At 42.1% G+C, this 16,193-nt stretch overlaps 1 protein-coding gene across 1 annotated transcript; it reads right to left on the bottom strand.

Annotated features, from left to right (window-relative positions):
• Positions 1-65: 65 nt before the first annotated feature.
• Positions 66-15,340, bottom strand: cdc34a (cell division cycle 34 homolog (S. cerevisiae) a). Its single transcript, XM_044361214.1, has 5 exons — positions 14,835-15,340; positions 4,976-5,062; positions 4,624-4,721; positions 2,997-3,131; positions 66-2,839 (listed from the first exon to the last, which is right to left on the bottom strand). Exons 1-5 carry the CDS (start codon positions 15,015-15,017, stop codon positions 2,617-2,619), a joined length of 726 nt encoding a protein of 241 aa, XP_044217149.1. The 5' UTR covers positions 15,018-15,340; the 3' UTR covers positions 66-2,616.
• Positions 15,341-16,193: the final 853 nt, after the last annotated feature.

Here is a 16,193-nt window from a genome sequence, read left to right as displayed (position 1 = left end):
CACTCAGTTGGAAAAGGATGTTTGTTTGTTTGTTGGTTGCTGTTTTTTTTTTTTTTTCTTTCCTGAGGTGCTTGTTGTTGTTATTTTGTAATTAACTGCTGGGTTTTTTTTTTCCCTCCTCAGTGATGCTGCGACCAATCAGAGCTCAGAGAACTGGGGGGACGAGCAGGGAGGAAAGACGATAGAAATAACAGTAGTTTGACAAAAATGAAATACCATTCACCCGAAAACATTGAAACACAGGGGGAAGTAGGATCATTCATAGGCCGTGTAATGCTAATCTGTCAATTATTGAGTGTTGGATATTCAGGGCTGTGTCAGTTTGGTACTGTACAACGTCTGTTGTTTTTAATATTTCTGTGATCCATCCGTACATTTATTTGTTCTTCCATAAACAATCCTGGGTTTTTAACAATCAGGTCAATATTCTTAGCACTTAATACATATAAGATAGAAAACATTGCAGCTCACACCACAATTTGGAAATAAAAGATTACATCAAAACAGCAAAAGAAGCCCAAAAAAACAAAAACAAACTGACAACCCTCAGCCCATTCACAATGCAACCGTTTTAGATAAAAATCAAGGGGAGGACTTTTGTCCTTGGACACAATCCCGGACCCTTATAGCAGATCTAAAACCACAAACACGTCATAACAGCATGCTAGTGAAGAACCACATTCTCCTGTTCATGCTCGAAGATCAACCCTCTATCCCCGCCCCCCCCATGCCTTTTCCCATTTCTGCGCTTCTTCTTCTTCTTCTTCTCCTCCTCCTCCACACCTCTCGCCTGGTTAAATGAGCACATCTTATAAACTATCAGCGAATATTCACACACGCGCACAACGGAAAAATGGTCACATGGCCATGATGTTGAGAGTTTCATCAGAAATACTGTTGGGTGGTGGTTGTCTTTATCCTGACAGTAAGCCAGAGAAAGAAAAACAGTCTAACATATTCATCGGGCACATTTTTCATTCTTGTGAATCACTCACGCTGCTACCTGATCTCCGGTGAGGCAACAAGGTTCATCGATTCAGGTGAGTCAAGATGGCTGCGGCCCAGTGGGAGAGGGGGAAACAAAACAAAACAAAAAAAAATACAAAACATCCTGTACACGCAGTCACCACTAGGGGGTGTGCTCTGTGAAGGCTGGTGTACAATCTTCTTTCTTCTGCTCTGGGAGACTTGTGCTACTCTGGCTTAGAATAACAAACCAACCGACTAGAACAAACAGAAAAACGGATACGACTGCACATGTCTGTCTCTAACCAAGGACGCAGTCGGTCCGAAGCCCCTTGCAGCAGATACAGACCTGGACTTGAGAGCGGTCAGGTCGGTCTGGCTCGAGGTGTTCCGGCCGCTGTTTGAAAGGCTCAGCTCAACTGCCACGTTTAAAGCACTGCATATGAAGTAGATTGAAGCACTGACTGCATAGGTTTTTGAATACAGTACATTGGATTTCATGAGCGGCAGCCTTGGCGAGCCGTTTCTTAATGTGTCCGGGCCTCTAGGAGCACGTGCTTGTACACCGAAGGCTGCGTGGTGGTCGGTAGAGGACGTTTGTGGGATTCTCATCTACATTCCATTCTTCAGTTCAGCTGTTCGATCTTACCTTTCTCACTCACACACAAACACACACACACACACCCCGAACAAATCTGACAGGTGCTGCTATAAATAAAAAGTTGTTCCATCAGGAGGGCGCTGTTTGCACAGTATCTCCCCACCTGAGACCTTATGAGCCTGAGGCCCACCCCACCCCCACCAACACCCCCGATACGAGTCATTCAGGTCTGTGAGGGGGAAAAAAAAGGGAGTGAGGGAAGGCACGAGGGAGTGAACGGCTTTTTGAAATGGATAACTTCCCTGTATGGAGCAGCACAAGCCCTGCGGCTCAAAAAGGTCAGAGGTGAAGCGTGACGGGGGGCTTCAAACCAGAGGTCACACACATACACCCATACACACATTTAACACACTCGCACGGCTCAGACGGAAGTGACTCAGCTTTTTTTTTTTTTTTTTAAACACACGCACAAAATTGCACTGTATGCCGGTTTGCCCTAAATTAGCTTCCTCTGCTTTGTTTTACTCTGATCTGACTTGTGACGTTGCATTCCTCCCGACTGATGATATCATAAAAAGGCGCGCCCAATCCTTGGCCAAACTTTTTAAAAGAAACTTGGCCATCAGACAGGCTTTGTTCAACTCAAAGCCAAAAGGGAGTAAGGACTTTGAGATAAAACACTTTGGGGGGAGGGGGGGGGAATTCAAACCAGTTCTCGTTATCAGTGCAGGCAAGGAAGTCAAAACTCAATCTGTTCATGTGTGTAACCTCTACTCAGAAATGAAAAATAAAAAAAAAAGAAACATGAAAAACAAACAAAAACAACTCTGTAGCTTTCTTTTCTTCAATGCATCTGGTTTTAGTGTGCATACTGTTGACTGCACATGTGACAGGTGGACAGGGGGCCTGTGCTAAGTGAGGATGATGGGGTTCAGGAACGAGCGGGAGGGGGGAGGGGGATTAAAGTTCAGTCCATGACAGAAGAGGGTGGGAGGGGTGGGGTTCGGGGGGGCGACGAAGGGCAGGGGTGACATCACAGGGAGGCGAGGTCAGGAGTCCTCGGTGCCCGAGTCGTCCTCGTCATAGCAACAGTCCTCGTCGTCGTCCTCGTCATCGTCTTCTAGGTCCTCGTCGTCGTAGTAATCGTCGTATAACAGGTTGGAGCCGTCGTCTGTGGGTGGGACTTGGGTGCGGACGCAGTACTCGTCCAACGTGACAGGGACCTTGACGCCGTCTCGCTCTGCGTCGGCTTTGGTAGCGAGCACCTGCTTCCTGCGAGGCAGAAAGAAACAAGAAAGTGGAAGAGAATTTTTAAAAAAAAATAATCGGATGAGGCTTCAGCTAGCGCTGGTACTCTGTGTACCTGCGGCACTGACAAGCTCCCATATGAGGTGTGAAGAGTGCCCTCTGTGTGTGTCCCTCAATGTACCTGATGATCTCGATGTACTCTCTGTCCTTGCCTTTGCTGTCCCTCCACTTGCGGTACATGACGGACGCGTCAACGTTGGCTGGGGAAAAGGTGTTGGGCTCGTTGAGCAGAGAGATCACGCTGAGCAGGATGGTCCTGAGAGAACGTGGAGAGAGATTAAAATAGAGGAAAGGTGAAACAAATACAGGAGGAGGAAAAGGAAACAGAGGAATGGGTGGGGAGGGTGGTGGAGGGGGAAGAAGGTGGAGGTAAGACGAGACAGGAGACATTGAGAACGCAGGACAAAGAGGTGTACGGAGATGGAAAGAAACAAAGACAGATGGACAGAGAGGAGGAGGGTGAGAGATGAACCCCTAAACCCCAGAAAATCCATTTGTCTCTGCTCTCATCTGCTGAATTTAGCTCTCAACTCCAAGAGTCACTCATTAGAGATACAGACATTATTTATACTTTACCAAGAGACTGATCACCAAATAAATAAATAAAAGGCTTGGCAGGTACAGTTTGTCTGGTCCCTTAAACTGTTTTCATACATGTGATCTTCCCCCAGCTCTCTCAACCGCTTTTCTCTTTCCTTGGACCAAAATGTGGGAATGTTTTGTTTTTTTTGTCATCACCAGCTCAGGAGCTCCAGAGGCCACATTATTGTGAACATAGTTCTACCCAGCTATGAGAGTTTGTGTGTGTAAAGAATGTATACTGTACAAGTAGAAGCGTCAGGAGTTGAATGAATTAATGTGTGTCGAGTAAATATCTGAAATACATAGATATGAATTATACATCATGTTTGGAAGATCTCAAACAACTGTCTAGCTTTATATTATAAGCAGAGCCAGTACCTGCAGATCATAAGCTACTTAGCATTGCTCCCACTAGATCTTACATAACCGGAGGCTGGTAACAAACCTGGATTGTTGTGTGTGTCTTTTAAGTTGTTCAGTTCAAACCATCACATGAGCAGTTTTTAATAACTATGATCTGGATAATGTTTCTCTTCAAAAGTTGTAATTTCACTGGCAAAGTCTGGTTCAGATCAGCCACTGAAAACATCCACAACAAAGACATTTCAAAAACAGCTGATGCCATCAGCTGCATTAGCATAATGCTAACTTTGGCAAACCAAAAGATGACATTATTTTTACTCTACTACAAGGAAGGAAACTAAGGAAGAGTTTCAAGCTAACTGTCATACCACAACAAGATAATTACTAGTAAACTAGGTTTATCTGTAAGGCAGGAAAACTTTATCTAAATCCTGGAAGGAAGGTAGGACATCAATCTGAAAACTTGTACTGCAGTTGGCACAATGGCTGCAAGTAAATCTCGTAATGCTTAAAAATGTGCCTCGAGCTGCAATAAACACTGGCATGTTCTGCTAATCCTTCAGCCTGTATTGATTGATTAACGATGAGACAGTAGAAGGAACGTGGTTCTATGCACATCAGCATCCATGAAAACACCTGCACGCTGACTCCAAACCACAAAATTATCTCGAGAGACAACTTTTCGATCCCAATCAGAATTTTGTCTGGTCAAGATGCCGACATGTGACAGAAAAGAAAATAGTAACCCTGCTGTTTATGTTTCATTGTACATAAACAGGGATGGGGGACATCACATTGCGTACCTGACGTTCTGTGTGGGGTTCCACCTCTCTGAGGGCAGCTCCCCGCTCTGTGGGTCGTCCACCGGTGGGTGCAGGATAGAGATGCACACATCCCCGTTCTTGTGGACACAAGATCATATACCAGCATGTTTAGATAATATTTTAGTTGCTACCACTTAGATGCAGTTGATACTTCAAATACAGACAAGTAAAATATCTCTTGTATACAGTCTTTATTGAATATCTTAATATCTGAATGCTTTCTATATTTTATAATTTCATCTAATCTTATATCGGGGGAATGTTACTACTTACACTAGCTAAGTAACAAAAGCTTTGAGGAGTTACATTTTGTTTCAGCATTTTTAATTACCTCATAAATGTTCGGGTGCCACATTTTGGTGAGGAAGCGGAAAGCAGGTGGAGAGTATGGGTAGTCGACGGGGAACTTGATCCGAGCCTGAAGAGAGAAGACACATACAGGCAACATGAGAGGAAGGCAGTTCATCTATGCTTCTTCTTTTCCAACAGACAAGTCATGACTACTTCACTCCAAACTGTTACCGTTTGGGAATCCTTTATATAATTTTAGCCCGCTAGTGGTGTTGCTTTCTTACAGAAAAACCAACAGTGTGTACTGGCTTGCCTCCACACATATTTATGCTAAAACTATCTTGCTGATTGACACAGACACACTCACAGCCTCCCAGGGCTGAATCCAGAATGCAAGTCTGTACAATGCCGCAGAAGCAGCACAGACAAACACACACACACACACACACACACACATACACACACGGACAGCTGCTGAGGAGTGAAGGCTTCATTTTGAAAGCTTTTCTCAACAAAGACCTATGTTTGCAACTCCGGCTGCAACAAGCGGCTTCTGAATGAACACCTCCACGATCATGCTGATCGACCTTAATAGTGATTGAAAGAAACCTAAAAATAGTGGCTGTGGAGTCATGGCAAACCCTACTGAGTTGGCTGGGCATGGAGGAGCTAATGACAGTGTAATGTAATATGGTGTTGGAGGGAGGGAGGCTCGCAGTGCATTCAGCTGCCGAGTGTGCGCAGCTTAGAGAAGCACCGGTGGGTGAGGGGGCTGGTTGGCGGTATAAAGACATTGTGGGGGTTTGTCCTCTCCAGCTGTCACTGCAACCCAAGACAATCCACTACTCACACCCGTGTTCTGCTATTATATGTGCTCGCACTGACACCACACCCACTCAGCCGCATACACACACTGTATAAAAGACAACTATGAGATGTGTGTGTGTGTGTGTGTGTGTGTGTGTGAAGGACCCCTCCTCCTGTTCCATAAGGCGTGCTATGGCAGGGATGAGGGAGGGGGACACGCACACCGACTACACTGATTACACACATGCACGTCACTCACAGCATGAAACCTTCTGCTGATCCCCCTGTCATACACATACACATACACACACACACACACACACTTGCCCACATTTGCTGATTCGGCATGGTCAGCTGGTCCTCGCCACAGTGAACCAATGAGCAGGAGGGAGGGGAGATGGTGGTGGAGTGGTAGTGGGAGGAGGATGGGAGTGGGGGGGGGGGGATTTCACTTGGAATAAAGGGGGTTGTGCTCTATATAATACTTGTGCTCTAACATTAAGCTCTTATCCCTCTTTGCATGCACTGAAGCATTTAAACCCTGAACCAAACATCAATGCTCCGAACCAAAAGCTAGAAGTAGGAACAGTAATAGTCACAGAATCTGCTGTTGTTTACTATGCCTGTTAAGAGCTGAATAAACCTGCTCTCACCGTATAAAACCAGAGCAGAGAGGAAACACTGACACAGTCCTGAGAGAATGCCGCTTGTAGGAGAAAAAAAAAAAAAAAAAAAAAATCCCTGGGTCTGACGGACCCTGCCAGAAAGCTGGCGGCCCTCAGAGTGCAGGGTTCAAGCCAACATTGTACACATTACAGGCTGGCAGCAGCATGGCCCGTAGCAGCCAGGAGGAGGAGGAGGAGGAGGAGGAGGAGGAGGGCGGCCAGGCGGCCACAGTGAGGGCTTGGTCTGTCTTCCAAAACAATATAAGCATCAAGATCATATCTGTGCACTGGCTGAGAACTGGACAAAGAAAATCCTAGCTTGTATAGTTAGGGAAACGTCCCTCTCTCCATCCTTCCACATCATGTCCAACTCACTCTTTCTGTCGACCCCGGTAAGATGAGTTGACAGATACAAGATTCTCTGTCATCGGTAGCCATCCAGCATGACTTTCAGAAAACGATGGAAATGGTGCAAAGAAAACTAAAAGCATAAACCTGTGCCAACGATTCCAGTGAGCAAAGTGGGGTTGTTTGTATTCCAAGTTTGATTTTCCAAGAAAAAAAAAACACTCCACAAAAAGTAAGTGAATGAAAAGCTCTTTAGCTGCTTCACCTGAAAGACTGAGACATTTTTAGTGCACAAACTGTGAGCTTTGAGCTATCTTGGAAACAAAAAGACATGAAACATGGAAGAGAACATACACTATGTCCAACTTTGTTGCAAAAACGTACCGCTCATTCAGACTTGTGAAGAACAAACATCTTTACGCTGAAATGGTATGTATTTACATTTTTTAAAAAACTGATTTACTGCATGCTTGTTGCTGGGAGACCTGTCCATCAACACCGCCAGTAAAATAGCTTCATTTATAACAATCTTGCATGCCTGAGTGTGAGAAACAACTAAAGCAGGAAGGTGAGGGGGATATACATTAAAAGGATAAGCACTGATCCTTGTAAGTAGGTAAGAGCATGATTTCACAATGCGGCTTATAGCCAGAGGCTTTAAAACAATTTTCCTCGTAACATAATGCCACTAACTGTATGCAAACAAAAGCAATGCATACAAATACCATTGAGGCCTACACACATACAGGCTGCATGGTTGGCTCGTTCACTCTGCAGCATCTCAACAACCAGACTGAAGAGTAAAAACATAAGATGAAGGAGGGGTCGTGATGATGCAGCAGGGTCTTAGAAGGCTAATACCAGTTTTCTGCTTCTCTTTTGAGCTTCCATCATTCACATTTGAATGTGCTCACTTTTCTCTGCATCCTTTGGAAGTGAGGTTTCTGGATCGAGCAGGTAGCGGGGAAGGAGGTGTCGCTTCAAAATGAGATCTCCGCCTATCACAAAGCGCTAGCCCTCAGTACATTTTGTTGCTACATGCTACCGCTGGCTTGCATGTCACGCCTCGTAAGTGGATTGAGCGCAGAATTAACAGTATCCGTGTTCAAAAGGTGATTTACTCTAAACATCTCATTTAAGAGGTGGACATAAGGTGTGGGTAATTTCCTGGCAAGCATGCAAAATGAACAAATAAACAAAACAAAAAGACAAAGAATACAGAACACCAGATTGATCTATTTCTATGAAACATCTTTCTTGGATTGTGACCTAAAAAAAAAAACTGCCTTGAAGAGAAGGACAGAGAGAGCAGGAAGGAGAGAGGACGTGCCCACCCTGTGGAGAATGACAAGCAAAGTAAACCAGGTCAATGCAAAGACCCTGAACAGAACAAATCATTCTGTTCTCCCGGTGCACCTCCTTACCTTCTCACATACACACACACACATCCTGCACCCACCCCACACTTTCACACTGAACGATGAGGAAAAAGGTCCTCATGTAGAGCAAATTCCACAGCGTAACACACACACACACACACACACACACACACACACACACACACACACACACACACACACACACGCGGGTCCCAGAGATTATCATGTTCATACCCAACAGGCCCCTGCCTCATTAACACAGCTCTCCAACCACAAGGAGGAGGAAGTGGAGGAGAAGGTAAAAAGGATCAAACGCTGGAGTTTTGTTACAAACTGAAATTTCAAACAAACAGCTCAGCGCAGCGTTGTTTTCAGAGGTGTGATTACCACATGGGCGCAGGAAGAGAGAAACAACACACGGCCGGGGCTTCAGGGGGAAGGTTATAACTGTCTGCTGGGGCCTCACACTCACCTCTGCTCGCAGCAGGCTCCCCTTTCAAGGGGGCACCACTGCAAGGAAGGGCTCTGCCTTCTCTTGATCTGGCTGTTTCTGTATTCCCCTCTCTTTTCCTCTGCCCTGCTCTCGTTTCTGTGCGACACAGCCAGAGGGGGGGAAACATGACTCCGCCAGCCCAGCCAAGCCCTCTGCAGCCGGGTTGGGTCCTCTTGCCTGTACCCTCCCCTCTGCTGCTGCTGCTGTTGCTGCTGCAAGGCTAACATGGAGCCTGTGCGAATGAAGCAGTGTGAACCAGAGGAGGAAGGAAGGCAGACAGGCTCAGACACAGTCAGCTGCTCAGCACAAATGTCAACTGATTGTCAAAAAAAAGACAAGTGTAAAAAGACAGGCAGGCCTGGGCTTTAACCGAAGGGAAACACACCTTTTCTTGTGTTTTCTGTGAAGCAGTGGTGTGTCAGTGTTTAGTGAGGGAGTGACTAAGCCAGCACACAGTGAAGGTGTCTAGAGCTGCAACGATTAGTCAAATAATCAAATGACAGAAAATTTATCAGCAGCTATTTTGATAATCGATTAATCATTATGAGTCATATTTTAAGAAAAAAAGGTCTTAAATGTGAATCTTTCCTGGTTTCTTTAGTCTTCTATGATGGTAAACTGTATATCTTTGGGTTGTGGACTGTTGGTCGGGACAAAACAAGACATTTGAGGATGTCGCCTTGGGCTTCAGGGAACAGTGATCAACATTTTTCTGACATTTTATAGACAAAATGATTAATCGAGAAAATAATTATCAGGTTAATGAATAATGAAAATAATCATAGGTTGCAGCACCGTGTTCCTTTCACAGTATAAACTGCAGAGACCCCTATTTACATCGTAATCACATCCTACAAAAATTAGCCTAAGTCCCATGTTGCCTCTCACACACACAATATAGTTTGTGCTGTACATCACCATGAGAAACCTCTCTGAAACACAACTAGATGACCTGATATTTGTAGATATAGCTAGAACATAGTGTATCTGTTTCTGCTGTCCTGACACAAAACAGAGCTGGAGGAGGTCAAATCTGAATTGACAGTCTCTGGGGTCACAGAAAAAGCAATGTCATATTTCTCAAGTGGAGTTTTATGGGGGCTGCACAAGTCTTTAGGGCTGTCCTTGTTTTATTAACCCATGAAGCAGATCAAAAAGGAGGTTTTATGTTTTATGGTACTCTGCCATAAAGATGGAAATCCTAAACATGCATGATTGCTTGAGATTAGCTAGTGCTTTGGCCTTGTATACTAGAAAACGTAATACTTGACACAAAGAGCCAGTATACTACCTGGGCCCCTACAGCAGTGGAGTAATTAGTATTGGCTTGTTGTGGAGTGAGTTGATTTTAAGTAGGACCACGTAGATTATGAGCTATGACTCACCAACTTTTAAAATACAAGTATTGGACAAAACTGCAAGCACTCACAAACAGCAAGATTGCAAAATCTTGGGGAGGCAGAATTGGGATCCAAATCAAAAATAAGTAGCTATAACAACTAAACAATGAATGAAGCAAGGGAGTATGCTTGGTATTATTTTTCCAGATGACATGTTGAATGCAGCCAAGTAACCAGTTATGACTGTGGAGTGACGTTAATAAAAACACGAAGTGGCACTTGTTGATTTTGCAAGACTTTCCTGGGATCAAAAAATGTGAAAACAGATAGAAGCAGAACAGAAAGAAAAGAAGAGCTTAGAGAATAAAGGAGTCTTAGTACTAAAACGTATTAAACAGTTTTTAGAAGTAAAATATCTCTAGATTCACACCTAAAATTTGGATGTTAAAACGGCAAACTTCCATACATTTAGACTCAGTGACTGTTTACCGTTTCATGCTGCAAATACGTTTATGCAATCCATGATCTTCTTACATTTACTGTGTGTAGAATCTACAACAATCAAGCAGCTTATGATGATTTATGACTGAGCAGTTCAAATTTTGGACAGGAAGCGGACAAGATCATACTACTACCATGTTCTTAAGAAATTAAATGTGTTAACTTTTGATCATTCAATGAAATCCGTTAATCTTAATCTCATCTATAAATGCCCTAAATACACCAGGCTCCTTAAGTTGTTCAGTGACCTAGTGGGTCCTCTCAGGGTTTCTGGCTCAGTAACATGAGGTGTGTTTACAGGGAATTGTCAGGTGTCCTTTGGTAAATCTTCACTTGGACAGACAGCTTTTTCTGTTCGGGGGGGATCGACATGCACAGAGCTCAATATGGATTATGACTTAGATCATTTTAAACTCAAACTGAAACAGTTTTTAAAGAGCAATCGGTCATGTAGTCATGAGTGATCCTTATTGCGTCATTTTTTTTTCCTTGTGCTGTTTTGTGTGAGTTTTGCATTTTGTGCAGTTCTGCATGTATTTTATTGTTGGGTTACATGTATTTTAGAGGCTATTGCAAGGCTATAAATGCTGTGTGTGTTATGGAGCATTAGTTCATGCTTGTCCATAGAGCTGCAACTACTGATTTTCATTGTTGGCTAATCTGCTGATTATTTTCTCGATTAACCTTTTAGTCTATGTGGAAATGTTTTAAAAACTGTGGAAAAAATGCAATTTACAATTTCTCTGAGCTCACTGTGATGTCGTCCAACCAACAGTCCAAAACGTGAAGATATTCGATTTACTGTCATATATGACAAACAAAAGCAGCCAATCTTCAAATTTGAAAAGCTGAAACCAGAGAATTTTAGCATTTTTGCTTGAAAAATAACTGAAATGATTATTTGATTATCAAAATAGTTGCAGATTAATTTTCTGTCGATCAATTAATCAACTAATCGCTGCAGCATTTTAAAAAGATGTCCGTATTTAAGGCTCGGATTAACAGTGTTTGACTACATAAAGTAGGCAGTTTAAATATCACAATCACTGGATCTTCTGCATATTCAAACTGCATGAATAACAACACGCAAAGTGAGTCACTGTTAATACTCTGAGCAAAAGGCAACCTGCCTGCTCTGCTTCATACATGTCCCAGGACCAGGACCATGACTGGCCCCCTGCCAGTAATCACCAGACACCCAGAGCCTGTAGGGATAGTTCACATGACGAAGCTGAAGACACACACACACACAAAGGACCTTAAAGCTAAGATACGTCTCAGTCAGTACCAATCAATGATCAGTTTATATATAGTGTTTATTTATACATGGTGGATCTTAGACAGTTATCCAACGCTGTCTGAATGACATTTCGATACGTCACAGTCCACTGTGCGCCTGCAGACGTGATATATTCGTCAGCGTGACTCTTTGTGAACAACACCCAAAATAAACACCTGACTCAGCCAGGTTTCATGTGATGTCATTATGTGACCTGTTTCTGATGAACACGCAGCTACGACGTGCCATAACGAGTGCCTGTTTGGGTAACCTGGTCAGGACAGGGTGTTTTTTTTTTGTTTTTTTTTAAAGGAATATGGCAAACTGGTTGGATGGAAACCTAGCCCAGAACAATGAGTCACAGCCATGCGGTGGATTTCACAGGCAGGCTGTGCATTCCTGGCCCGACAAAGGAATCCTGTACACAGCACCCCACACAGACACACTGCACCGTCTACGGTAGCCTGGCTGTGGCCCTCTGCTTGTGTTTACAGGCTTGAAAAAGACCAGGGGCGAAATGAACAGGCTTCAAAATTACTGGACTCACAGAGCAGCGAGCACTGTACAGCTTAAGTGATGGTTTACAATCTGAGAGCCATTGAAATATGCTGGAACACAGTGGGAGCCGTCACTTATACATTACAATTGAGCTATTATATGAAAACAACTATGGCTAACGCGAGACTTAGCATTATGAGCCCATAACAAAAAGCCTTTGTAAAGAAACCATGTACGTATGTAGTGTTTTATTATTATTTTCGGCTACTTTATAAGACAAATTTAAATCTTGTTTTAAGGCCCTGACCTATATTATTTTTTCTCAGTAGGATGGCACTATTGTACCACTTTAATAGAAACTCATTATCTTTTGTTTAATATACAAGAAAATAATCTAGGGCACATTTGAAGCAGACCAACCAGCGGTTTATTTGACGTTGCTGGAATGAGGTAATGAATCAAAGTGCTTCATAGGACAAATAATAGGACTTGAAACTCCAGCGAGTATCAATCTCCTCAGCACAGGCAAATAATACACAGAACACACACAACGATATGATGACATGACAGAACCTCACCAACAGAACAAATAAAGAATGAATAAATAAAAAATGTCTAAATAAAATTAATAGGATCCTCTCAGTAGTTCAAATAATTAGATTGACATTACCATTACATTTAGAAAATAAAGTATACATATGACAGGTAGAGTGTATTTAACACAAATTTTTCCCATTTCATATTGTTTTGTGCTACTTTGTAATGCTTTATAGCAATTATTTTCACAAGAGAAACAGACTTTGCAATGTATTTTTAAAGAAATTTAGATTCAGGTTAGTTCTTGATTGAGCTTTTAATATAAATATTTTACCTAACAGAATAATTTTATTCATTATGTGGGGACCGTTGTCATCCAGAACCCCTGACATAATGTCTAAAGGTAAGTTTAAAATAAATGTTGAGTGGTTCTAGCTCATTTCGGATATTGGTCCACAAACTTGCAACATGTGGATGATAATAAATGCAACTGGTCTTCCTCTTCCTCATTACAAAATCTACATTATGATAATTGTTCAATGTTAACATGTTAAGTTGTTTTTTAGAGGCAGTAACTTTGTAGAATATCTTAATTTGAAAGATTCTAGAGCAAGAATAGATTGTTGTTTTATAAATTGTTCTGAAAAATTGTTTCCAAGATATTAAAATATTAAATGTACCCAAAAGGTACAGACTGAACGCAGAGAAGCAGTAAGGCCTCTGCTCTGTAAAATGACATTATAAATTATTTATCTTTGTTTTGGACAGCCATTTCTGACACCATGTAATAGATGCACAGACCTGCTGTCTGTATCCACTATTTTTTAGTTTCCCTTTCCAGTTAGCTGTGATAGCTGAAAGAAACTGATTGAAATTAAAAATATTACATATCTGACCATACATATGCCATGTATTAAAAACAAACAAACAATCCCTTGAGTGTTTTGCACATCTGAAGTTGATTTTCACACACTTGTTTACGTTCGACTTAAATCAACAGTAGGCTCTCTGCTGTGGCAACACATGCAAGGCGATTCTATATTTACAATGCAGGGTGTGTAGCTCACAGTAGCACTTAAAAATGAGTCCATACGCAGGTTCCAACTTTTAGCTGAACAAAAACTACAAACAACCAGTAGTTCACAGGTCAAGGGTCAGAGCCATGACAATAAGTGTACAACTGATGTTCCTGTCACTTAAAAAATCATCTTACCATTCAGCATTAACCTAAGTGCTAAAGAAAGGAGTTTTTACCTAGATTTTATTCAACCAGGACATTTCAATAGTTGATACTTCTTTTTCAGTATCACAAAGACTCATACAACAGAACAACAGATCTGTGAAACCGACATATCTTCACTCTCAGGAGGGGGGAGTATACTAGAAAACAAATTAAAAAGATTATGAGTTGTTATAAATGAGACAAGCAATGATTGGGGCTATCTACATTCCAAAAGCAAGGTTACCCTGCTTAATGGATTGGCTCCATTTAGTTGATTTGAATATACAAACAAAAAAAAGCCTCTTCAACCTAAGGCTGTTGATGAAATAAGCAGTGATGAACACAAAGGAAATGATTCAATCAGTTAGATGATGAGCTTGACTAATCATACTAACGTTAAAGCTTGAGGCGGTTAAAGCTAACAACCTTTTGTTTCATGTTAATACAAAGTTAACTCTGTCAAACGTGATCATGTGCCGACCCTCAGTGTAAGGGACCTCAATTGATCTGCATTTAAAGGAAAAATAAGCCAGACCAAAAAAAGTAAAGATGTCTACTATGTGGGAGCACTAAAATATGATCTTTCTGACTAAATTGAGTAGATTTTAAGTTGGACAAAGAGGAGAAAAACTGTTTTTTAATCACTGTAAACGGGGAACTGCCAGTTAGCTAAGTTAACGTTATTAACTGTTACGTGCTGTTCACGAAGACGGTTAACGTTACATTAAGGTTTTCCTTTATGACTACATTTCTGAAATGTGGGCTAAATCAACCTTTCTTTACTAGCTAAAGAACAATAGATCGACTGCTAGCTAACATTAGCTACTCACCTTAAAATAACCACCCTCGTAGTGTGTATTTGGGGGTCCGAATATCGCTACTTCCCAGTTGTACATGTCCGACTCGTCCACCAAAGTTATTTTGAACCCTTCGACTGGCTCGTCTTGGAGACTTTTCATCTCCAGCATTAGTGCTTTTTGGGAACTGGCTACATGATGTCCATGCTGAGCCATATTCCACAACGATTTGTGTAAATATATTTCAGCAACCCAAGGACAAAGCTAGCTCGGTACAAACAATAGCTATCAGAAAAGAAGAAGCAGGACAAGCAGCAGGAACGCGTTAACGTTAGTTTCCGTTTGTCTAATTCCAAAACAGGACCTGACAAACGCGACTCGGCTGTATTTGGTCAGAGCTGGTGCGCCTTCCTCTGTTGTTGTGAACAATCCCGGGGAGCCCCAGTTATTAACGATCATCTAAACCTACTGGTGTCAAGTCATACATATTATCTAATCCGTTTCCGGTTACAGCTTTCGAAATAGCCTTATTTTTTCCCCACCCGCATTCCGCAAAGACCCGCCCTACTCTGCCTCTGATTGGCCAGTACTTGTTGCCTTCGTTGGTTAGATTGGGTAAATTTAGCCATGAGGAGTGAGATGATTGGGTTAGGGTAAGAATATCACGGTCAGAGCCAATCAGAGGCAGAGTAAGGCGGGTCTTCGCTGAATGCGGATGGGAACAAACGTTTCGAAATAGAGCCCCAATCTGATGAAAAATATGTTTTCACTACATATTTACCAGTTCACAGCATTACTGTATATTTTTGTTGTTATATAGTTTACTATGCTACCACCAAATATTGCTAATTTTTTATAGTCCATGTCATTTGAAATGACTGACGTCACTTTCCTGTTGATTTTCGGTTAGTCAAATAACGTTATTCCATTAACGTTACACCAAAAACGTAACCTGTTTCTGATATATTATAAAGCTAAATGTTTGCTCTGTATTTTTTGTCAAATTGGTCAGTTCGTTAAACTTCGAATAATATAAACTAGTTAACGCTTCGAGTGTGGGTTTATTTTGTAAGTCTACACGGGAAATGTACTTTTTCTTTTTATCCCGGTTAGCTTGACAGCGATGCTAACTATGGCTAGCCTCTGTCTCTGTTTTTTTCGGGTACGTTGGTATTAAACATAAAACGAGGTCGGCTGTGCGACCTCTGCGTTCAAATCAACTAGTAAAATAAAACCAAAACCTGTGGTTTTGTCAGCTGAACTTTACTTAACTCAGCTGCTCGCTGTCAGTCAGTAAAAAAGGTCTCGGTTACGTCTGCTGTCACGCAAGGCTTTCTGGGAATCGAAGTTTAAAGCAACACATTTTGCCATGTTGCTCAAATGTGCCAATTA

This window comes from Thunnus albacares, chromosome 9 (genome assembly GCF_914725855.1).
Source record: "Thunnus albacares chromosome 9, fThuAlb1.1, whole genome shotgun sequence".
In the NCBI taxonomy this organism is placed as follows: Eukaryota; Metazoa; Chordata; class Actinopteri; order Scombriformes; family Scombridae; genus Thunnus; species Thunnus albacares.
This window is presented reverse-complemented; position numbering and strand designations above follow the sequence as displayed.

What these genes read in the sequence shown, in the direction of transcription:
- cdc34a (XM_044361214.1), bottom strand. Translation starts at nt 15,017, where the DNA reads ATGGCTCAGCATGGACATCATGTAGCCAGTTCCCAAAAAGCACTAATG. An exon ending in GGCACCCGAACATTTATGAG is followed by an intron (nt 4,722 to 4,975) that starts GTAATTAAAAAT and finishes TGTGTCCACAAG; the next exon opens with AACGGGGATGTGTGCATCTC. An exon ending in GAGTACATCGAGATCATCAG is followed by an intron (nt 2,840 to 2,996) that starts GTACATTGAGGG and finishes TCTGCCTCGCAG; the next exon opens with GAAGCAGGTGCTCGCTACCA.